At 35.5% G+C, this 25,317-nt stretch overlaps 1 protein-coding gene across 6 annotated transcripts in view; it reads left to right on the top strand.

Moving 5' to 3' along the window:
* Positions 1-25,317, top strand: part of Dcaf6 (DDB1 and CUL4 associated factor 6) — a 117,109-nt gene that overhangs the window by 60,387 nt on the left and 31,405 nt on the right. For 3 of the 6 annotated variants that reach the window (XM_077802819.1, XM_077802817.1, XM_077802818.1), the window contains exons 11-12: positions 4,662-4,832; positions 12,786-12,845. The exons of the other annotated variants lie outside the window; for them this stretch is intronic. In XM_077802819.1, coding sequence (XP_077658945.1) covers positions 4,662-4,832; positions 12,786-12,845 — 231 coding nt within the window. The remainder of the gene's footprint in view (positions 1-4,661; positions 4,833-12,785; positions 12,846-25,317) is intronic. 6 annotated transcript variants of the gene reach the window in all.

The raw sequence follows: 25,317 nt of genomic DNA, 5'->3' as shown, positions 1-25,317 counted from the left end.
TGACACTACATTTGCCTGTTTTACTGATAGGTTGTGGCTCGTTTTCAGTAACTATCATTCTGAGTGTCTTATCTACTTCTTATCTACCCCCTGGTCCTGGCTCTCTTGTTTTTTCTATATACTCTCTATTCCTAGGTGATTCTATCCATTCTTCATAGATATTAATGATGCCTCTAAGTTTATGACTGTCAAAGTTATATCAATAGTCTAATCTTATACCTCGAGTTCCAGCCTCCTGTGTGCAATTGCTATTATTTTTTTTTAATATTTAGTTATAGGTGGACACAATATCTTTATTCCACGTGGTGCTGAGGATCGAACCCAGTGCCTCACACGTGCTAGGCGATCGCTCTACCTCTGAGCCACAACCCCAGCCCCGGTAATTTTTATTTTTATTTTATTTTATTTATTTATGTGTGTGTGTTTGTGTTTGTGTGTGTGTGTGTGGTGTGCTGGGGATTGAACCCAGGTCCTTGTGCATGTGAGTCAAACACTCCACCAACTGAGCTATATTTCCAGCCCTGTAATTGCTATTTTTAACACTTGTTTTTGATTATGTTTAGACATCTTGAATTTAATCAGTTCAGCTGAAACTTTATTCATACTTCTACCTTTTCTGACACCAAATCAGTTCCATCTTAGTTCATTTATGACTAAATTATAATGCTACCTATATGCTTATTTTAATAGGCCATGAGTTATTTATTCTCTCCTCTCCTTCATGTCTCATACCCAGTTCATCAGCAAGTCCTATTGGTTCTTTTATAAAATATTTTTACTTCCTTTCCTTTTACCATCATTCCTTGTCTCCTTGCCATCTACTTTGTTTCCTTATAAGTTATTATCCATGGAGCAGCCAGAATGAGTATTTTAAAATATTAATCAGATTATATAATTGCTGTTTAAAATCTATCAAACTCTTTGTTGTGGACCTATAAGGATCTACATGGCTTTCATCTGATTCTACTTTCTCAGTCCAAGATGAGATGTTCCAAACATATTGATCTCCTTTCATTTCCTTTGATGTGTCAAATTCTCTTCTGCCCCTGTCCTTCTTTCTGGTTCTGAACCTAAATTGTAACTGTTCTCAGTATCTGGGAAGTCTACCCCATAGCTTATCACATGGCCAACTTCTTTTTCCTTAGGTCTCAGTTGAACTACTACCCAAGAGAGATCTTTTGTAACCGTCCTAGATAGAGTCCTTTTACTCTCTGTAAACTTTTACACTCCTTTCTATTACCCTGTTTTATTTTCTGAATAGTACTTACAAATTTTTCTAATTATTTCATTTTGACTGATTTGTTTATGACATTTCTTTTACTAGAATATGCTCAAACAAAAACAGGGACATGTCTTATCTCTAATGTTTGCGTGTGACCCTCCAACCCCTACAACAATAGCCATTCTATCTATGAGAATTTAGTTATCTTTAAATTGGTCTAGCAGAGGTATAGTCTATTTAGTGTTATTTTGATGATACCTAGGAGAGATGCTATGATTAGGTATCCAGTTATCTTTTTGGGTCCATTATCTTCCCTGCACTGCCTAGGCCATATATAAGACTATGTAGAGGGGCTGGGGTTGTGGCTCAGTGGTAGAGCGCTTGCCTAGCCCATGTGAGGCACTGGGTTTTATGCTCAGCACCACATGAAAATAAAGAAATAAAATATTGTGTCCATCTACAGCTTAAAAAAAAAAAAAAAAAAAGACTATGTCGAGCCAAATCTGGTGGCAAATGCCCATAATCCCAGCAGCTCAGGAGGCTGAGGCAGGAAGCTCAAGAGTTCAAAGCCAGCCTCAGCAAAAGTGAAGCGCTAAGCAACTAAGTGAGATCCTGTCTCTATATAAAATACAAAACAGAGCTGGGGATGTGACTCAGGGGTCGAGTTCCCTGGGTTCCATCCCTAGTACCAAAACCAAATAAATAAAAATTTTCTAAACATTACACACATTTATATATTATGTATATTTGTGTATACATTTTTAAAAAGATATAACGTGTATTTCTATGTCTGTTAAGCATACTGTTTATTTAGTTAATTGGTGAGTTCCTTTCCTAGCCTCATTTAAAAAAAAAATTAACCTAAGGGAGAAAAAAGCCACCAATTAGCCTCAAAAAAAAAAAAAAAATCTCCTTTAAATAGCACTGGAAACACTGAATAAATGATTCCTAAGATTATTGTAATTAAATCTTGATTTTTCAAGGAGGGAGCATAAGTGTGTCTATCTGGAACCTGCTGTTTATTTGCCATATCACTAAGTGGTTCTAGAATGAAGACTTCTATCCTCATAAAATATGTTGGCCGCTCATGAGGGAGGGCTAGGAACTGGGGTGAAATTGGGTGAATTCTTTGTGAGTTTTTTCTATTTGGTTTTGATATTTAGAAGAATTTCACAAATAAGTACTCTCTTATTATGATAGTCTTCTTTTGAAAGGTAAAGTGACAAACCTTATGGCTGTATAATAATGCTTTATATTATGTTGCTAAAAGCATTACTATTAGCTGACTATAAACATAGTATCTATATGGAACTGTAAAGGAAGCAGCTGTGCCTAGGGCATCCTACTTCCTACTAGCAAATTTACTAGGAAGAGCTAACAATGAGAGACATTGATGATACTTGAACTATTTTTTTAAATCTTAATTACTAATTGAATAAAATTATTTCTAATAATAGTGATTAGTGTTTCTGGCATGATTGATACTTGAAACAGTAAAACAAAAATTTTACCCTTATAATCTGTATATGAGAGGCTGAAAGTTATTTGGTAGTTTGTATAGTTTGCTGTCACTGAGCGAAATTCTACATGCTCTAACCACTAAATATACCACTGTCAAGTCTTTACCCATATGTACTGACTCCCTTTTGGTTATAGCTGATGAAGTTTATAATGCATCTATCCAAAGGCAGGCCTCCTCTTACCCCCTGGAGTCCACCTCCTTGGTCTACTTCAGAACCTCTCTCCTGCAGTTGCTCACTTTTTATGCATTAGCTTTTCTCCTCCCCGATGATTAAACAGTTTAAATTAGGACATAAACATACACATTATCTCCCAAATTAAAACATAAGAAGCTCTCTTGACTCCCTTTCCCCACCAACAATCTTCTCTATTCCCTACCAATAAGACTTCTACCATGTGCTTTGTGTCTCTAATACCTCCCCATCCTCTTGAACCTGCTGTACTCTGGTTCTGGCCCATATTATTACAATGAAACAGCTCTTTTCAATGTCATCAGTTACTTGTTGCAAAATCTAGAGCTCAATATCTTCCAGTGCACCACCAGCATTTGATGATGCATACTTCATCCTTGACACACTTTCTTCACTTAACCCTGTAGAACTCTGGTTGCTCAGTTCTCCAGTCCCCTGCCAAGCTGTCCTTTGTGCTCTTTCTCCCCTTAAACATTGATGTCCTCTGGGTTCAATTTGTAGACCTCTTCTGTCATCACTTGCTGTTTGGGGGCTTATAGTAATGTCACCAGTGACACTGGATTTCTGTCTCCTGTGAACATTGGACTGTTATCTAGTCTTCATTTGTCCACCTGGATGTGTATTCTCTCTTCTCCCCAGCTTAACTCTTCCTCTTCCTTTTGTTCCCCACTTCGAGGAATGGAACTCTTTTTGTAGTTATTTAGGCCAAAAGCTTTGGGACCACTTTGTAAACTTTCAACAAATTCTCTTGCCTGTACCTTTAAGCTGTATCTCACATCTTGACAAGCTTTCCACTGAGCATTTGCCCTTGCTCTTCATCCCACCTGGCACACTCTTCTTTAGATATCTATGAGGTTCACTCCCTCACATCCTTGAGGTCTTTGTTCCCAGGGGCCATGTACAAGATAGCATCTCCTCCCCACCATCTCCTTCCCTCACTTTATTTTGGCAGTTTCTTCGGTAAGTTACCACCATGGGACACTACAAACACTTGTGTGTGTTCATTTGCAGATGTCTGTTTTTCCCTTAGAACATAAACTCTGCAGGAGTAGGGACTTATTTTGTACACTACTTAATTTATTCTCAAAGCCTCATACATAGGAAACACTCAGCAAATACCTATTTGCAAAATTTCCAGTTATTTTTCTTTTCATCTGAATCATTTCTTCAGATAAAGGTTAAGAAAGCTTTTTAAGAGAGCTTTGTGGAGACTATAATGCATAACTTTTTATCACTTTAATTAAATTTTAGTAATTTGAGTGCCATTAGTGAAGTAACTTTAAAAAATTTTATGTATAGATTAGATCATTTAAGCGATACTTTATAATTGGTATTTGTTTCCTAGTGTCATTTTGTTAAAAATGTTAATAGTGAAAATTAGGAAAGGAATGTTCAATTTCAAATCTTGTGCTGGTGATATAGTGTAGCTTAGTGGAGTGTACAGCACAGTATTTTGCTTATGGAGGACCTTATTTTTATATTGTTTAATTACTTAAATATTCTTAGAAAAATGTGTCTAATTCATCATAGTTTTAAAGAGAAGCATTTGAGTGTCTGTGTATACTTTGTCTCGTAATTAATGGCCAGTAATTTCTTAAGCAGTAATTTGTTTTTATTTTTCATCTATGAGTGTTTAATTTATATTCTTCCCCTCTTTAATGTGTTACCAAATTCTTATTTTCCACCTTATTACTTTCTCTTGACCTTTCTTTTCCTGTCTGTGTCAGAATTTTTAAGGGGGCCTGAGATAGCTTTGCTCCGTAAGCGCCTGCAACAACTGAGGCTTAAGAAGGCTGAGCAGCAGAGGCAGCAGGAACTCGCTGCACACGCCCAGCAGCAGCCTTCCACTCCTGATCAGTCTTCTCAGGAGGGCTCTTCCCAGGACCCTCAGGCTTCAGGTTATTAATGTCAAGTGTCCTTTAGCAGCTGATAACATTGTTGTTTAATCTTGCTCATAATGAGATGCTTCCCTATCTCCATTCAGACTGAGAGCTAATGCGCTTCAGCTTATTAGCTTATCCCTCCCTTGCACATAGCCATGTCCACATCTCAAGTGAGGGGACAGATTGGCAGCAGCGTTGGCCAGAGCTGTGAATATAAAATAATCCCTTATTTGTAACATATTTGGAGAAGGGCAAGTGTTTGTTACTTTTACAGCTTTGTGTACTTTCTAATAATTATCTAGTGAATTTAGAGCCTGCTGTTGTTTCTGTTGAAACTTTGTATATGCTGAAATGAATCTATGCTTATGGGCTCCTAGCTCTTCTTTGCTTTAATAGTTAACTAATTCATAAACCTAGTAATGCTAGGCTTTAGAATTGTAGTTTGGTTAGGCCATACTAACATGCTGAGTCAATCATTCCCTTCTGTCATGAGATTTTTTTTTTCAATATTTGTCCTTTCTATATACAGTTAACTTCCTAATATATAGGACAGCCAAACTACTCCATGATCTCATTTTCCTGTTCTTATATTATCAAATTCTCATAAAATAGTGATAATCTGTGCCACTCTGGAGTATTTTGATGGCTTAATTCTTCTAAGAACAGAAAAGTTTATAATGCTCAATATTTGTTTGGAGAATTAATAAAAGGCACAACAAAAAAATGTTACCTTAATTCTTTTAAGGTGAACAATATGTACTGTAAATCCTGCAGCATAATTATTATAGTAGACGTTATAAATGTTCACTTAGGTTGTCATATAAATGAGTTTATAAGATGTTGACATTCTGCCATCCTGAGCATTGATGAGTTTGAGCATTAATTATTTTGGGGACTCCTATGTAATGACTTGAGATTAGTTTGTATTGTATGTGAGCAGAACTGGACAGCCATCACTTTATAAATATCTGTTCTAGTGAGTACGCTGGTGGCAAATGCATGTTGTATAATACTATGGAAATATAAAATAAATCTTAGCCACTGTAATATAGATATGATGGTTGAGACAAATCATGTTCTTCATGTATAATTCAATGTAATGCTAACAGAAATTTATCCAGGCAAAGGTGTCTCTTCAGTGTTGTTTTTTTTTTTTTTTTTCCTATAAGAGATCTCTTCCTACCCCTAAAACTAGCAGTAGGAAAGTTTGATCAGATTACAATAATGCCATTCATTAATAAAACTCTGTTAGCATTTTATGCTATAACAACACTCTAAACCAAAGTATTTTGAAAGTAAAAAGAAATGAAGCATAAAAACCAATAAAAAGGTAAATAATATGTCCCTACATATAGAAATATCTTTAAAAATACTGAAATTTAGCAGGTAACAAACCAAGTATTAAAGGGATGTATGAATAGAAAGCACAATTGTCTTCATCTACAAGAAAGAAGTATACATTGTAGATGTGAGAAAAATACTTTAAGACTTATTAACCCTTCATATCTAGTTCAGAAATTTGAATTGAAACAGTTTTTTTTTTTTTAGAATCACAAATTTAGGGTGATTATATGGCTTCCATGAATAAGATGGCTTTCTGATCTCTCAGTATTACTCTAGTTAATAACACCATCTGGCTTGTGTTCCTTAAAAAGCTAAAGTTGAGTAGACACTTTGCCAGATCCGAAAGTGAGAAACATCTTTTCATTGTTATTGGGCATCATGGTTGGGGCCCTGAGGCAGTCCATGTGATCCAGTGTTAGAAGCCATGCTCCCACTCAGCCAGGCTGCACTCTTCACCTGGCAACAAGATGCTTAAATGTTTTGGCAGCATGCAGGTGGGCCCTCATAAGCCTCATCTGTAGCACAACTTGTGTTCATTTGTCTGTGGCTCTTTTTACTCTGTCTTCACATGTCATAGGAACACTATTCATAATTGAAAGTTTTAAAAACTGTTAATAAGGGACAACTAATACCATTTTTATACTTTGTCCACTTAGTAAGTTTTGGAAGTGAGGAAAAAAGAGTTTGTTTAATGCAAATGTCCTTTTCAGAACATACACATTATAAAAATACAGCATAGAGATTAATTTATGAAATTCAAAAGGGATAGGTTTTAATTGAATAACAATTATAAAAACCTAATGATTATATGCAGTTTTGTGTATGTGTATTTTGGACAGTAATTGATCCATTCTGTCACGAAAGATGTTGCTACCCAGAGTACAGAAAGCACCAAAATTAGCATTCTAGGTTTAAATATTTTAGTAATAGAAGAATATACATTTCTCATATATAAAAAGCATATTTCCCATTTTACCATATCTTTAGAGTAATGATCCTACCAGTAAATGGTACTTCTGTTGTACTTCCACCTAAGTTTTTTAGTATAAAGTGTTCATAGGAGACGTGACTGATTTGAAAAGGATGAAATTTTAATAAGCATAAAAAGAGTTTCTTAACTATTACATTGTCTGGCAAATATTTCATACTCATTCAAGACACAGGACTCATGAGAATCTTTTGTGCAAGGTTAAGTGGAAGATGAATACCTTATTTCTGTGGGGAAGTGAGATCAAAATATCAAACTACTATGCAGAAATAGTAATCTACATTTTTAGTGGGATCATATAGGAAAGGATTTGATAGTAGTTAATGATAATCCCAAGTGGAATATTATCTATTTAGTTGTCAATATTTCTTGGCATTTGAAGACTAAAACATAATCCTAAGGTATCAAATGATACCACCTTCAGTTTCAAATTATTATTTAAAGTGAGTTACATAAAACGTTGTTAAAAGATTTTTAAAAGTGATTTTCCTTTTTTATTTTCAGCTGTGAACTCTTTCATCAGTCTTCTATGGAAGTTCTGATTTGAAAGATGTAAAAGTGGCTCTCTTGATTTAACAGTGGAGGGAGATGAGTGATCAGCCACCCTGCTTGCCCTCATGCTGCCGGCCAGGCTCCTCTGGTCTTCCAAGCCCATTTTGAAAAGCACTATTCTAAAAGAGTCTCTGATACCTACAAATGATAATCTTTCAGAGTTAATTTACAAAAATAAGATTTTTTCAAGTCAGAATATGTTATTTTAAAATATTTTTAAAGTATATACATATTTTTTTCTGGACTTTTAGGAAATATAACTATTTAGGGAATACAGTATAAATAATTTTCTAAACTTCTAGGAAATACATAAAAAATATCTGAGATTTTTGTTGTTTAATTTTAATCACAAAGAGGTACATTTTTCTTCATCATGTCATTATTTTGATATTAGACTGACGAATTCTTGTCCCTGGCCCTAAGACTGGATAACCCTGGATATATGTCATTTGACTGCCTTATGCTTCCGTTTCCCAATTACTAATTTATTTAGATACTATACCTTCCACAATTTGCAGAGGTGGCATAAAGGTGGGTTAGACTATATTGCATATATAGTATTTATGTTTCTTAATAATAGTAGCTTTCACTTACTATTTTAAAATGTCCTCACCTCAGGAACATTCAAGGTTGATAAGAGTTCAGGGATCTGTATTGAGTTGTTTCAGTGTTTACCAGGTGAATACCCTAAATACCTACTGCAGAGGCATTCAGCATATGGCTGATTTTAAGCCCAACTCTTCTTTTCCATTTCAGGTCCCCGAAGTCATGGGTTGCTGGCTCCTGCTCAGAGTGACAGCACCCTGTGGATTCTGCTGGTACTGGCCCGACCACCACAGAGCCCCACTGGAGCATGGAGCCAGCCTAGAGAGGGTCAGGTAGGAACTGTTTTTTCACTCTATGGCACGGTTTTGCCAATTGGAAAAAAAAAAAAAAAGTAACTTTTATACCCCAAAAAAGGGTATAAAACATTGGTGATTAATTTTGAAAAAGGGCTTTTCAAAACTGAGCCATATTGGAAAAAATCAGCACTTACCCGATCTTGTGCAAGTAGACTCACTATTTCCCCAGATTCCCCACAGTGTACATAATGGCAATCACATTGTAGCATTTCTCAAATAGATACATTTGATCCATGTTTCTAGTGTTTATAAAAGTAGTTAGTGATATTTGCCTGCTTCTGTAAGAACTTTTTAACTGCTTAAATGACAGAGTCCTAAGCAACTTTAAGTGATAATATGTTCCATAGTTTTCAGTAGATTTTTGTGTTACTATTTTTTCATTATCATATTTCTGAAAAACAGGGAAGTAGCAATAACATTAATTGCCCTTTCCTATGTGCCACCTGAAAAGTTTATATGGATGACCTCATTAAGTCTTCACAAGAACACTATGTGGTAGATACTATGATAAGGCCCATTTTATACGTGGAAAAAGTGAGACTTAAGCAAGTTAAATAATTTGTCCAGAGTTACAATTTAACTGAGTAAAAAGCCACATTCAAAATCAAGAAGTGTGGATGAAGAGTTATTATTATTTATATAACAACTATTATATATTGACAATTATTGTCAGTCTTTTCTACAGGGGAAATTCTAGTGTTATTGGACTAAGATAATTTTCTCAAGACTGACCTGCAAATTTTTTTGGAAGTAATTGACCACTAATATACACTGAGCTTAGTATAAATGAGCTTTTACTTAAAGTTTATTTCTACCTTAAAAATAATTCTAGATGGGCACAGTGGCGCATGCCTGTAACCCTAGCGGCTCAGGAAACTAAGGCAGGAGGATTGAAAGTTCAAAGCCAGCCTCAGTAATTTAATAAGATCATATCTCAAAATCAAAAATAAAAAGTTCCAGGGATGTGGTTCAGTGGTTAAATGCCCCTGGGTTCAATCTCCAACACAAAAATAAATAAATAATTTTAAACACTTTACATACGCTGATCAACCATATTGCATTTAACATTAAATTATCACTGGACCATATATTCAGGTTTTACTTCGTGGTGGTATTTCATGGAGAGATGGAAGCAATGTGGCAAACAGTTGAAGCAGTCAGTGTAAACTAATAAGTACAATTTTTTATATTTGCTCTTTTGATGGTTATTAATAACTTAAAAACATTTTTAGGAGGAACTATAGATAATGTATTTATGCACACTTAGTGGCATAAAAGCATGTCACTTAATATGTTTATGTGACAAGAAGTACCTTCCAAAAACAGTTGCATTGTCCTGAGATTATAACTAAAATATTTTATTTTGAGGGATTTCTTCACAAAGATTAGCCTTTAAGATGTGTGGAATAACAAATAATTTTCCAGAAATGCACAATATCTGTAAGAGACTATAAAATCAAACAGGAAACCCTTTTAGTTTGGGAGTATTTTTCTGTCTTAATTTAAGATTTAATCTTTTAAATCTTTCAAGTCTGAAAACAGTTTTATAGAGATGACAGCATTCTAGATACTTGATTGATGTGGTTTCACTTACTCTTTAATTTTACTAAAAAACTTAAAAAAGATGAATTTATTTCAATAAGGTTTATGCATTCCATAATATTTTGAGACAAATATTTGCAAAGAAGGTTTCTTGGAGGACTTATAGTTTTCTTTGAGCTCTTAATTACTAAATGAGAATACAATGATTATATATGGTAAATCCAAAGAGATGAACTGTGTCTTACAAGGGACTTTTGAAAGAGATTTTTCCAATATTTATTTCACTGAGTCGCAGGTTTTTTTTTTTAATTTTAAAGAGTATAATTTTATTTCTAAAGATTATTTATTGTTCTTCAGAAACAACAGTATTGTGTCTAACTCTGAAATAGGTAAGTGACAAGTCTTACAAAGCAAAGTAAAGCATAATAGGTTAAGGAACTGATTGGAAGTCTACCATTTTGGCTTTCTTTTTAGTTTAACAAAGACTCCTTAACTGTCTCATGAAGAGGTAATGAGTAAGGATGAGTAACAACTATTCAATTAACTATCATGCTTCATCAAAATCTAGTAAGATAAAATCTATGAGCAAACTGGTATGATAAATGTACAAATGAAAGCAATCAAATGACATAAAAGTGTCCTGAATCCAGGATACACTGTCAAACCTCCCTCAGTTATCCAGTTAAGGATGATCTTTACTTAAAACATTTAGTTTTGGGGAAATGAAATGCCATCATGAGTAGAAGTGTCCCATTAATATTTACTAAGAGCTAGAGAATAGGATGTTAGAAATTAAGAATTATTTTTACATTTTGGGAGAGCTATGCTTAGTGCCCACATTTTTTCTTTGACTGTAGCTCTACAGGGATACTGAACTCGAGTCAAGAATGGAAAGGGGCTACCTCCTTATACAGGTTGAGTATCCTTTATCTGAAATGCTTAGGAACCAGAAGTACTTCAAATTTAAATTTTTTGGATTTTTTAATATTTGCATATACATAATGAGATATCTTGGGAGATCCAATCCAAGTCTAAACATGAAATTCATTAATGTTAATTCATTATGTGTTCTGTGTATGTCATACTCTTTAATACTGATGTAGATGGACACATTATTTATTTATTTTTATGTGGTGCTGAGGATCAAACCCAGTGCCTCACACTCTACCACTGAGCTACAGCCCCAGCCCAACACTGATGTTTTTATTTCAACTTTGTTTTGACTCTGACCTGTCACATGTCAGCTATCCAAAAACCTTTTGATTTTGGAGCATTTCAAATTTTTGGATAAGGGATGCTCAGCCTATATTCCCCAGTATTTTGATAAGGCTACTAGATCTACAGTTTGATAAGGAAGAAAGGAAAAGCTGAGGCCTAAAACATGCTAATTATTGTCAAAATCAAGTGTAAAATCAAAACTTAATTGAGGCAGGGACATGGTAACACGTGTCTGTGATCCCAGGTACTAGGAGGTTGAGGCAGGGTAATTAAAAATTTGAGGTCTCCCCATGCAACTTAATGAGACCCTTTCTCAAAATAAAATGGACTAGGGGTATTGCTCAGCAGTTGTGCACTTGTCCAGGGTTTAATCCCCAGTACTGCCAAAAAAAACCCCACAGGCAAGGGAGGGTTTTTTTCTGTTTTATCAGGATGTCTTCCTAAACCAGAGCTTTTCACATAGTAAAATACAATTATTAGAAATTCTCATGTAGAAACACAGTGTATCCAAAAGATAAAAACAAATCTGTTTTATTTGAAGCCAAAGAGCCCAGACTATTAAAAGCATTCTCCTTGCCTCTCTTTTTCTTTCCCTACCAGGTACCTCTAAAGAAATCTAAGCTTGCCAGGCAGGGTGGCGCTGCCTATAATCCCAGTGACTTGGGAAGTTGAGGCAGGAGGATTGCAAGTTTTAGGCCAGCCTCAGTGACTTGATGAGACTCTGTCTCTAAAAAAGAAAAGGGACTTGGGATGTAGATCAGTGGCACTGGGTTTGATCCCCAGTATCTAAAAAAAAAAAAGAAGAAGAAGAAGAAAAAGAAATCTAAGCTTTCACTGAGTATAGTTTTAATATGCACAATATATTCTAGAATCTTTAACATTATGTATGTTTCTATAAAAGTAATTACTTTGTTGAGTATCTTATAAACCATTTCCTTTGTCTAACATCTGGACTTGAGCTACTTGTTCAGCTTATGGTATAACAAACAACATCTCACTAAGTGCAGTGAGCATCTCCTTTCATGCTTTAAATTTTCCACGAGATTTAGATTTGTATCAGGAGCTGGAGAGGGCATCTGAGAAGGACAGGGAGTCTCTCCTGTTCAGTGGCGATACCCCATTTCTAATTTTTATCTACCTTGTACTCTGTGCCTTTGCTGAAAGAATTTGAAGGAAAAAAAAAGTATGTGCATGGAAGTAGAAGAATATTTTCTCAACTTATTCTCAAAGTTGCTAAATGCTTGCCTGAAATAACAATCATAAGCACATGGCCTTGCTTACTCACTGCTTAGAGAAAACACCACAGTACTTACTTCTATTCCCCACCCTTATACATTGTTCCTTAAGCTTATAGATGATCATAACATTGCTGTGCAGTTTTCTGCTGCTTACTTTTAAGTTGAAATCTCATTTTTGTTTCAGATTCTCCTTCTTCTGTGGTTAACAAACAGCTCGGATCCATGTCACTTGACGAGCAACAGGGTGCGTGCAACAGGAGATGCGCTATGCCCATCCATCCATAGTTTTATTGCAATGCATAAACAAAGTTCTTTTTCATTTTTACATAGCATTTCATTTTGATTATGGTCTTAACATTAGTATTTTAAAGACTAAATACCCCAGGTGGTATTGTGCACAAAGGGCCCCCTTGGCCTTTACAAATTATGCTCTGTGTAAGCTAATTTCTGTCTTTGACCTTTTATGGCAAATTTGAATTTTTTTTCCTGTAACAGTGTTGTAGTGGATATAAACTATATCCATTTTAAATGCTAGGTATCTGTCATAAAATTATATAGAACTGTGGGTGTGTGGTTAGCATAATCACCTCATCATTCATTTAGGAAAAGTCATTTGAGCATAGTATTATTTCATTAGACTTTCGTAGTAATGACACTTGATTTAGTCTGGTCTCATTTATCTGGTGATCTGACTTCTGTTAGCTTTAACTATAAGGGATATACTTAGGAACCCAGAGGTAAACTGAGAAGCCACCCATCAGAAGGGAAAATGGCTTCTACTTGGCATTTGCACTTTTTGAAGTATCAGAGGGGTGGACTTGTCCGAGAAGCCTTGAGGAGAACCTGATGATATAGATTACTTATTTTTCAAGCTTTTTTACTGGCCCATCAAATACAGCACAGAGAGGGAAGGAAGGCATTCTGACAAAAGGGGCCATCTGAAAAGAAGGGTGGAGAAAGGAAGACTAACAGCTAAAATAGCCTCTGTGGAATTAGGGCAAATGGGTTACTCTCTCCACTCACAGTTCCCTGAAGTGTTCTAAGTATTTTATGACACAGTATCATAAATGTTACTAATTTTTGATGTTAGGTCATAAAGAAAAATTTAAAATGCTTTTTTTTTTTTCACTATTAAAAAAGGCAGGTGGGTGGCCTGATAGAGTTTAGGAATATTTTTTTAAAGATATTTTCTTTTTCAAGTAGCAAAAGCTATAAGATTTAGTTGGCTAAAAGTTTACACACGTAAGCTGACTCACTTGTTAATAGCAATAGGGAAATTAAATGTTTTTATATAGTGTGAAGTAGGTCTAATTTTAACTATATCTTAGCAAAATCTTTGAAAACAGTTTTTAAAACAGGGTAGAAAACTTCTGTACTTTGAACCTTAAATTATTCTACGTGAACTTGAGAATGACGAGTATTATTATAGGTTTTTTTCCTGTAAGTGAAAAAAAAAATTAGTAGTAACTTTGAGAACCAAGGAATTAAATGTTTTATGTTTATACATTTATTATAGAGAGCAACACAGAAGACTAACTAAAGTGAATCAGTTATAGCATTATATATTAGACAGTAGCCAAATTCATACTCTTATTTTATATCAGTAATTTTCATAGATTGTATTAACAGTTAAATTCAATTTAAGTTGAGAATGTATGCATAATATGGGACATGACAAAAAGAGAAGAATCAAGCTGAACATGCAGATCTTTGAACTCAGCTCCTGGGTAAATGGTAATAATTCTAGTTTAGAAGTGGAAATTAAGAGGTTTTTTTGTCCCTGGGGCCATGTATAGTATAGTATGTCTTTTAGCCATGTAAGTAGAGAAGTGAGGTCAAATATTGAGATGATTTGGCAGAAAGTGCATTATAATAGACCATTAAAATGTAGCTTTGTGGTAAGACCTCTGAACAGAAATGTTGTAATGGTGGAAAATATATATCCAAATTATTTAAGTCCTGTTTTTTTTTTTTTTTTTACATGCCTTTGCTTGGTAGGATTAATGTCCTGAGGGCTTCAATTAAGGGCTTAGGTTACCTGAAGATAACTTCTACCAGAAAAGTTAAGGGAGACTGCCCACCACTGATCTGTCTCTTCTGGACTAATGTAATGTTTTCTTAGCTGCTCTTCTCACCCAGGCTGTCATCTATTCTCTACCAGCATCTAGAGTGACACTTTAAAGAATGTAAATATACTTGTGTCATTTATCAGCCTACAATTTTTTAATTGCTTCCATATAGGCCTTTAAAACAATCCAAATCCATGCCTTTGCTTACATGACCTGGCCCCATCTCTCTAGCCATGTCTCAGGCCACTCTGCTTGCTTGCTACAGTCTTGCCAGATAGCCTCCTTTCAGTCCTACCACTGAGCTCCTTTACCTCTCAAACCCCCGGACCTGCTTTTCCTTTACTAGAACTGCTTTTCTGTTAAGCAACATTTGTTTATCCTTTGAATCTCACTTTGTCAAAAATAATAAGGCCTCCCTGTCTTTTGCAGTTCTTTTCCTTTATGGTGTGTTGTTTTCCCACATTTGCTTTATAATCATACATTAATTTAGGGGATTGTTTGTTTCTGTGTTGAATGAGTAAGTAGATTGATTGAATCTTAAGCACTGGGAAGCTTGGGAAAGTATTTCAGCTTGGGAAAAATGAGACCAGATTTAAATATTAGCAAGTGCATTTTGGAAGTTTTAAGAAAGATTGGTGGGAGGTTGCAATGGTAGGAGCCCATAAGGGGCTGCTACTGCATTCGTCCAGTTGGAAATGATGAGGAAGTCAGTCTAAGGCCATAGCAGTGGGAAATGAGAATGGTCAAATTGGTTAAAAAAAAAGTTTGAGAGGTAGAGTAAATGGGAGTTGGGCTGGGCTTTTAGCTCAGTGGTGCAGTGCCATCCTAGCATGCACCAAGCCCTGTTTCAATCTCCAGCACTGAAAAAGACAAGAAGAATAAATGGGACTTTGGAACTGATTAGGTAGAAATGATGTCTGGGTAAGGTGATAGTGAACCATCAGCCAAGAGAGTTTCCAGGAGGAATAGCTGATTTTAGGGGAAAGAAATATCCCGTTAAGATATTGTTTTAAATGTAGAGTTTGAAGTGTGTCTTAATCTGTTTTCAGTTGCTATTAAAGAATACATTCACGTGAGTAATTTACAAAGGAAAGAGGTTTATTTTGGCTCACTATTCTCACTATATCTGCATGACTTCTTATAAGGACCTTGTGCTACTCCATGCATGGTTAAAAAGTGAAACAGCCACGGCTGGAGTTGTGGCTCAGTGGTAGAGTGCTCGCCTAGCATGCATGAGGCCCTGGGTTCAATCCTCAGCACCGCATAAAAATAAAATAAAGATGTGTCCACCTAAAACTAAAAAATAAATATTAAAAAAAAAAAGTAAACAGAGAAAGCTGAGGAAGCCAAATCCAGTTATAACAACTCATTCCAGAACTACCTGTTGCAGTCTCCTGGAGAGGAGATCTCTTCTGCAAGTTTTGTAAGGACTCTGCCCCAAGACCCAAAGCCTCTCACAAGCCCACGCCTTATAGCACTAGCATTGAGGAACATACAAATCATATTCAGACCATTGGATGTACAAATGGAGCAGTCTCATAGACGGCTATTTGGCTATATGATTTTGAAAGTCACCAGGAGTCAGAGGTCGAGATGAAACATTAGGAACCATACATTTATGGATAGTTGGAAAAAATGGGAATGGGTGATACTGTCTGTAAGAGGATGAAATGAAAAGAATCTGCTCTCCAGGGAAAAAGCAGAGCAAAAGGACCTAGCTTAGGGAGACTGGAAAAGAAGGGTGAGAGAATTGAGGCAGGGCAGCAGGAACGCCAGATCTAAAGGAAAGGCTTCCAGAGGGCTGCATTTGGAAGCACATGGGCTGTTGATTACTTGGACATGAGGTTTGAGGTACAACATGATAGAAGTACAAACCTGATAGCAATGTGTGAGGAGGAAGGTTTAGGAAAAATAGAGACGTGAAAGCTCAGTTAAGAGTGAAGAGAGAGAAATGGTAGCAGTCTTCATACCATATTCAGACCTTGCTACAGCCTGAATGTGGTTTGTATGGTAGCGAGCTGTAGTTTGAAGACCAAGCATGTTCTACTTACAGATTAAGCACAGAAATTCTTTATTAATGACGGAGGGAGTAGTTAATGTCCTAATGTACAGTTATTAATGCCCTATATGTACTGTAAAGGTCTTTAACCTTTCCTTTCCTTCTTGGTGCTGAGGTTTTGAACCCAGGGCCTCGTGTGTGGTAAGCACACACTACCTACCATTGAAGGTTTTACCCCAGACCTTGAAGGTTTTAATCTTTACCAACATTCCTGTTCTGTTTTACCCTGTAAAATGTAAAAAGTAATACATTTAACATTGTCTTTTTTAATGTATCTCTCAGTAATGATTGAGCATAATTTTTTTTTTAAAGAGATGATGATGGTTTTTTAAAATTGTTACTGTAGTTTTATATTTATGCATTGGAATATTAATTCATCATCTTTCAAGTGCCCAGGCACTTTTCTGTGTAATTCCTAAAATTCTTTCTTTTTTAAAAAATATTTTTAAAAATATTTTTTAGTTGTTGATGAACCTTTATTTTTTATTTATTTGTATGTGGTGCTGAGAATCGAACCCAGTGCCTCATGCATGCTAGGTAAGCGTGGTACCACTGAGCCACAACCCCGGCCCCCTAAATTTCTTTATTTGAGGAGATTCCTAGGGATAACTTTGTTACTAATAAATTTTTTTTTTAAATTTTTATAGGCTTGCTTCACTGAAGAAAAGTTCATTTCTTTGAATAACTGTATACATTATTTTTAAATATTTTTAAAATTTTATTTTAATGAGTTATACATGACTCTAGAATGCATTTTGATACATTATACATAAATGGAATATAATTTCTCATTCTTCTAGTTGTACGTGATGTAGAGTTAACACTGGTCATATAATTGTGTGCATGTATACATTATTGAACTGGTTGATTACAGTCAGTGTTTTGCTTATTTTATTGATTTTTTAAAACAAATTACAGTGTGATAAACAAAAGTATATTTACTCTAAACCTTCAGAGTTATAAATGCAGCTACCTGCTTGTTTTAGTAGTTTTAATTTAAGACAGTGTCTCACTCTGTTGCCCAGTGGGTCTTAAATTCTTGGGTGAAAGCTGTCTTCCTACCTCAGTTCTAATTAGTGACATTTTTGATGTTTTGGAAGTTAAACCCTATTTGTGTTGTGTGTGCACTTGATGTACTCTCCTGTTAATCATATCTATAGCTGTACCTCCAGTTTGTTTTCTAACTTACAATTGTCTATGATAAAAATGACTGACATCTGTTGAGTTTTTATGTAACACTGTGTTAAGCATTTTATGCATCTCATTCGTCCTGATACTAATGAATGAATGTTATTATTAACCTCATTTTACTCATGAAGAAGCTAAGCATAAAAACAAATGAAATAAGTGCAAGAGCCACATTTGTATGTCTGCTTCATTTATTCAACTGAGGCTTCACTGCCCGTCTTGGCTCTAGGATGCATGGATGAATAAAACTAATGCTATCTGTTGTTAGAGACTGAATTGGTGAATAATAACAGGAACAATAGCACAGACACTTACTATCACGTCCACTTTGTACCGAGCATTGCTTTGAGCAGCTTTTATACATTCATTTCTTTAGTCCTTACTGTGACCTTACTAAGTAGGTACTGTTGTTATCCCTGTTTTCCAGATGACACAACTGAGGCAAGGAGAAGTTAACAAACTTGTCTCGAGGTCACACGCAGTAAATGTTAGAAATGTGAGTCCAACCAGGCAACCTGGTTCCAGCACCTGCTCATAATCTCTGTGCTTTGCCTCATCTAATTGTAAAGACAGATGAGTGTGGTGAGTGTTATTGTAGGGCTACATGTAAGGGAGCCTCATTCCTTCGCACAGCGGGCCAGGGACCCCATTCCTGAGGAGACCCCAGAGTTGAGTCAGCCAGCCAGGGGAGGCAGGTGTGCAAAGGTAAGCAGGAAGAGACATGCAGAACTCTGATAGTAGAATGAGGGGGAGAATTGCCTGGGCTCTAGGCCCAAACTGAGGAGGACCACCTGAGGTGTTAAATTTAAAATCAGAGGGAAGCTAATAAAGGATTTAAAAGAGGTAGGATTCCCTGATGTCCTGAATATAGAGATTGACTAGAGACAGTTACTGTTTTAGTCAGCTTTTCTGTACTGTGTCCTAAAGACCTGACAAGAGAGATGTAAAGAAGGAAAAGGTTTTATTTTGGTTCACAGTTTCAGAGGTTCAGTCCGTGGTTGGCTGACTGCACAGCTTGGGGCCTAAAGTGAGTCAGGACATCATGGTGGAAGGGTGTGGCAGAGGAAGGCAGCTCAGGACCTGGCAACCAAGTAGCAGAGAGAGCTTTGCTTACCAGAGACAAAATATGTACCCTAAAGACACTCCCTGGTGACCTATTTCCTCCAGCCACACCTTACATGCCCACTGTCACTGCCCAGTTAGTCCACATCAGTGGCTTAATCCACTAATTTTTGTCACACTTTTCATAATATAATCATGTTACCTCTGAAAATCCTTGTTTGTCTCACACATGAGCCTTTGGGGGACACCTCATATCTAAACACTAACAACCACTTAGGAAGTTCTCATAGTGATACTTGATCTGGTAATAAAAGTAAGAAGAAATGTGATGGAATGAAATACTTAGGATATAGAATAAGTAAGACTTGCTAGTAGAGCCAGTGAGAGGAGGGGTTGAGAAGGAGTCCAGAGTGTAAGACTCGGTATCAGTTCAGAATTTTCATGCAGAAACATTTCAGTAAAGACATTCTGTTTGGAGGGACTAGGATCAAGGCACAAATCTGGAGTTTATCATATAACAAGTACTCCCCCCCCCCAGGTTGTACACTTATTTGTGGTGCTTTGGGGAGTTACTGATGGAGATTAGCAGAAAACTTTTCGATAAGGGTGATTCCCACATTTTGATAGACACAGTCTGGAATATGTGTGCTACGATGGCTAATAGGGATAATCAGGCATGTAAAGGAAGGAAAGGGTTTTTGGTAAATGGAGAAGGATTACATAAATTACTTTAAAATAATCATCATTGGCTACTAAGATTAATAACAAGGATAGCGTCTGTCCACAATAGAAGAGGCAGTTGTGGGGCAGTTATCCTTGCAGAAGCGTTCTCTGTGTAAGGTTGTGGTTTTCAGAGTTTTTTAGTAGTTTTCATCATAAGCATGTGTGCGTGGGAGCCCTGCTTTTTGATCTTCTGACACCACTTTGTTAAGGTTGGGCATAAATAACTTCATTTTGATCATGGCAACTTTCACAGTGCATATGGAGTTCAGAAAAGATGTCGGTTTAGAAGTAAATAGGAAATTTTCTGCATATAGAAATGTTAAGTAAGTGAAGCCATCCACTAGGATGAAAGTAAGAAGTAGAGGTGGAAGTAGATTATCTAAAACATCTTGAGAAAAACCAGGAAAACAATTGAAAATTAAAAATTTTGTGAGAGGAGAAGCTAGTAAAGGAGACTGAGGAGAGAAGTAGAGAGTGGATGGCAAAGAACAGTGTGGTGTCCTAAAGGCGAGAGATCTAGTGGAAGATCTGAGAAGATCCCCCACTCTACTGGTGGTCTTGGAGGTGATCGCTGTCCTTAGTGGAGCAGTGCCTGGGGTGATGGCGCAGGAGTGAAGAGGTAGAGGTGAGAGCCAGGAAACCCCTCTCAGACCATTAAGGAGGGAGGGCAGTGGCTAGAGGGTGTGTTTTTTCTGGAAATCACATTTTAACACAGTAACTTATCCACTCTGTCAGTGTGTATGACAGGTTTTTTTTTAAGAAGATGAATATATACCAGAGGAAACAGTCATGAAAAGAAATGTTATTGATGCCATGCCTACATTTTTAAGAGTACTTTTGCAAGACTCATGAGGGTAGGCTTCTTTACCTTTTTTATTCCTGTATTGCTCTTAAGATTGAAAGTTAAGAAAGAAATAGGTTCTTATACAAGTCTAATAGTTCTGAAAGGGAGATCCAGTAGAAAAGATAGAATCAGATTTCAACCTGTAAATCCTAGAGTGTAGAACAGGCAACAGCCCTGTTTCAGCTCAGTTTCCATCGCTGTGTTGTATCATCAAAATAGTTCTTGGATTAAAATTATTGTAATGGACATAGGGTGAGTTTTAATTGACAGAAGAAAATTTGACTACAATATTATATCTAAAAGATTACATAGAAAAGAATTCTTAATGTATGTCATTACTGAAATTGTACTTGTTTTAAACTTTTTATTTATAGACCCAGGCATGAAAATCCATTTTTAGAGTGAAATGCTTTGCCTCACAGTTGTCTTTATGATAGATAGGTGTTTTCTGATAGATTCCATTCCAAGAAGCAGCATTCCTCTGTGAATCAGAACATGTTCCTTCTCCATATGATTGTATCCTGTAATATAGAATCTTCAGAGAAGTTGGAGATTTCCTGATCTATGAAAATGGAAGACTTTGCATTGGTTTAGAAACTAGACCTTAGGAATTTGCCTTTTCTTCTACATAATTCAAGTAAGATGGTCTGAAACATTTGAATAGACTATATTGTTGCCATGCCTACATTTTTTCAGAAGTTTTCACCATATATTTTATTCTAGTTTAGTTTGATTTTTTAAATATTTGTTATAAAGAGGGCTGAGGTTGTGGCTTAGTGGTAGAGTGCTTGCCTAGCATGTGTGAGGCACTGGATTTGATCCTCAGCACCACATAAAAATAAATAAAATAAAGGTATTGTGTGTATCTACAAGTATTTTTTAAAAATTAGCTGGGCACAGTGGCGCATGCCTGAATTCCCGTGGCTCTGGAGGCTGAGGCAGGAGGATCCTGAGTTCAAAGCCAGCCTCAGAAAAAGTGAGGCACTAAGCAACTCATTGAGACCCTGTCTCTAAATAAAATGCAAAATAGGGGGGCTAGGGTTGTGGTTCAGTGGCCCAGCACCCCTGAGTTCAGTCCCTAGTACCAAATAAATAAATATATGAAGATATTTGGTATGAAGAAATGAGAAATATTGTATTATAGGTTTTCATATTGTAGAAAATCTCTTTAATTGTTATTTTAATATGTCCCACAGCTTATCCCAGCTATATAGTTAGCTAATATATAGTCATACCCAGCAGCAGATAGCAATGTTAGACATGGTAGTTCTAAATAAGTAATTATTGCTAGTATCCTCATTAATTATCTTCATTTTGAATGCATTGTTTAAATTTTCACATAGTCCAGGTCTCCAGGGGTATCCTAGTTAAGGATAGCATTTAGATCAGTAACAATATTCAAATCAGTATTAAAATAGACTTAAGTACCAGATAGTATGTTTTATATTATTATTATCACACCTAATTTTTGGTATGTCTTGTACCATTTTTATAGCACCACTAATGATTATAATTTCATGGTGGAAACATACAGATTAAACTGTTTCAAACTATATGTATTACAAAAAGTAATTTATGGTATGTGGAAGACTTGGAAAATATTTCATTATATATAACAGGTAAAAGTATTGCTTTCAAAGTATATTTCAGCCCATTTCGAATTTTTTTTTTAGGCCAACACTCTGGCTTGAAATGTCCCTAGTATCATTTCTAGAAAGAATCTTTTTAATTTGGCTTCCTGAGTCTCATGATAATTGACTTTTCTATTGTGAAAATTAAGTCCTTTATACTGTTTCACCTTGATTTTTATGTGATTACTACTCTGCTTCTGAAGCATATGTTTTCAGTCAGTGTTAGTTTACCTGGATAGCACTCTAAGCTGCTAATTAGTTGTTTTAAATAGTTATAAATACTAAGCAATATAAATAGACATCTAAAAATAGCCATTTAATTAACAAGAGTGATTTTTTTTCCCTCCATTGCATTTCTGTGTGGCTGAGCACACCACAAGGGAATTCTCCTGTTGTGTTTTTAGAAGAAGGAAGACACATAGCTTTCCCATAGTCCAGGGCCAAAAGTCACAGTTGAGCTACCAGAGCTTTTATCAGTTATATCAATGTTGCTGATATGAATTGTATATCATTTTTGAGGAATTTTGACACTGATAATTGATATTTTTATTTAAAATTGATAATTTAAGTATATTTTATATTTTTATTCAGATTATTTCTAAGTCAGTATATTAAGAACTTTGATGGGAAATGCTGTGTAACAGAAAAAAATGTTCAGCATTGTGTAAAATGGAGATGACACTTGCTACAAAGATCTGAAACACAGTTAATACATGTGTATGTGTGTTCATGTACATCTTGATGGTCAGGCTCAGTAAATTGCAGCTATTACTGTGACTGTGCTTTCTGAATAAAGCCATTTGTACATTTAGGTGAAGTTTTAAACCCTAAGGCTTTTAAATAAAAACCTACTTGTTATTAAGGAAACATTTCAGTAATGTATACTGTGTGTTATGTAAGTAAGGCTGTGAAAAAAAACTGTTTAAAAAGTATGTGTTTGAGCCACCTTCTAACACACAACAAGTTTAGGAAATTTTAGATGTTTGCAGTTATTTTTTTAAATGTAAAAATAAAACATTTGATTTTTTTTCTTTAGGTCTTTTGTAGATTTTCTTAAACATTTGTAGCTTGAAATATGCATTTTATCACAAACATGGTGAGTGCATTCATTATTAGCTCAGGATTCTACCTTACTGAGAAAATTCAACCTGATATGTGATCACACAGTGGAGGATTCAGCTAGGAAGAGGCTGGTGGAAGGAAGCTATGAAGTGAGTTTTGAACCTTAGGTAGACTCCCACTAATACCACAGAAAAGGAAAACAGGTTCTGTGTTGTGCACTGTTTCTGCCAGAGACACAAATTTGTCTATGTGCAGGCTATAAGGAAATCACTACCCTTAGGAGTCTGGAGATTTGGTAACTACATGGAAGTATCCATTTTTAGAGTGAAGGGCCAGTTTTATACAGGCTTGATGAGTTCATTAACAACTTCAATGAGCAAATTCTGTCAACTGTAATCATTTTATAATTAAATGAATGCTCTCATGTTTTATATGATTTATAATAAACAGTACATTCCTGAGATATTGAATAACTGTAGTAGCTACCCTAGGAAAAAAGTTTCAATTGTTACTGATCATCTCAGAGGACTTCTTGCTGGGGGGATGGGACTGTATAAATTTAAACGTGTTTCTACATGATTTTGATCTCTTTGTTTGCTATATTCCTATGGTCCTAGCTTGTAAATATCTGCAGCTGTTTCTCTTTAATTTTTCTCAAAATGGAGATTTTGAGAGAGCATTTAAATTTCACAAAACTTCTTGTGTATAATCAAGTTAGGCCTCAGAAATTCAGTCTTGCCTTCTCTCCTGAGCTTGCTTTTGTTTCCCATTTCTTCTTCACCCTTAAAGGAAAAACAGATAGCAAAACACTTTATGAGATACTGTGAGAGAAAACGGAAGAACTAGCCCCAACTGTGCTTCTCATTTCCTTGATCATCCAAATCTTTGTCTGTCCCTGCCAATGCCGGGAGCCTAAAGACCTTAGCGACTGGCAGCAAAGGGACCAAAGTTGCACCTAACTGAAGAAGGGGGAAAACTGTGAGGATAAATGGCTAGTGAGAGGTGAATTTTTTGAAGATGATCAAGATGAGGAGTGATGTTTTTAAAGTATAATTCTTAATCATTTTATCTAAGCTAAAAGTCCGTTCATTCATTTATTTTACTGTTTGGTAAAATAACCTCAAACACTGAATGTAATACTGAATCTTTGACAGTTGTAATGAGCTCTTTTTAGCAGCTGTTGATAATCAGAACATAGTTACAACAAAAATTATACAGAAAGTTATTTACCATTCGGGATGCCAACTCTGTGATTCACAGTATTTTCAGGTCAGAATTGATTTCATAGGACAGAGTTTTTCATGAGTTAGAAGTTAAGACATTGGTACTGTCAATTTAACTGCTCACTTCTTGGGAGTCAAGAGATGACTTCTACTACAGTTCTGTATTTGAAGTCTTATTGTCTTTCATATGATAAAAGCTAAAGCAGAGGTTCTCCTGCCACATCTTCAAGAGGAATGAAAAGCGTTATGTCCTTCATTGTAATATAAAGTGGAACTAGCAATCAAAATGCCTGAGCAGGCCTTTGAGTATAGCTTAGTGATAGAGAGTTTGCCTAGTGTGCATGGGACCCTGAGTTCAATTCCCAGTACTGCAAAAAACAAAAACCTTAAGCAATTGGGTTTTATCAAGTTGTAATTGCTTTCATTTTTTTCCACCAAAAGAAGCAGCTTATGTTTAGTAATGTTACATTAGTCCTGTGTTCAATATAAGAAACTAATCATGATATTAGAAGTTTTTCTTTCTGCAGCAGCTAGTGAAAGTGTCATATATTTGACTATATATTCATTTTATTCCCTGTGTACTTTAATGTTTCCCCAAGATCGCAGGCATCATAAAGTGAAAATTTTCTAAAATGCTATCTTTATGTTTGAATATTTATATCCTCCTTTGAAGGAGCTTTGGAACAGTATATATCAATTTCTGTAGAGTTGATTTTATTTGTCATTTAATAAGACTTTATATAAATGAACCATATGTGTATGTATATATATATATATATATATATATATATATATATATATATGGAAATATATGTAAGAATTTATATGTATAGATATCCCCCTATAATTCTTAAG

The sequence above is a fragment of the Urocitellus parryii genome, chromosome 9, assembly GCF_045843805.1.
Source record: "Urocitellus parryii isolate mUroPar1 chromosome 9, mUroPar1.hap1, whole genome shotgun sequence".
NCBI lineage: Eukaryota > Metazoa > Chordata > Mammalia > Rodentia > Sciuridae > Urocitellus > Urocitellus parryii.
Note: the sequence above shows the minus strand (reverse complement) of the source record. Positions and strands in the feature narration are given on the sequence as shown.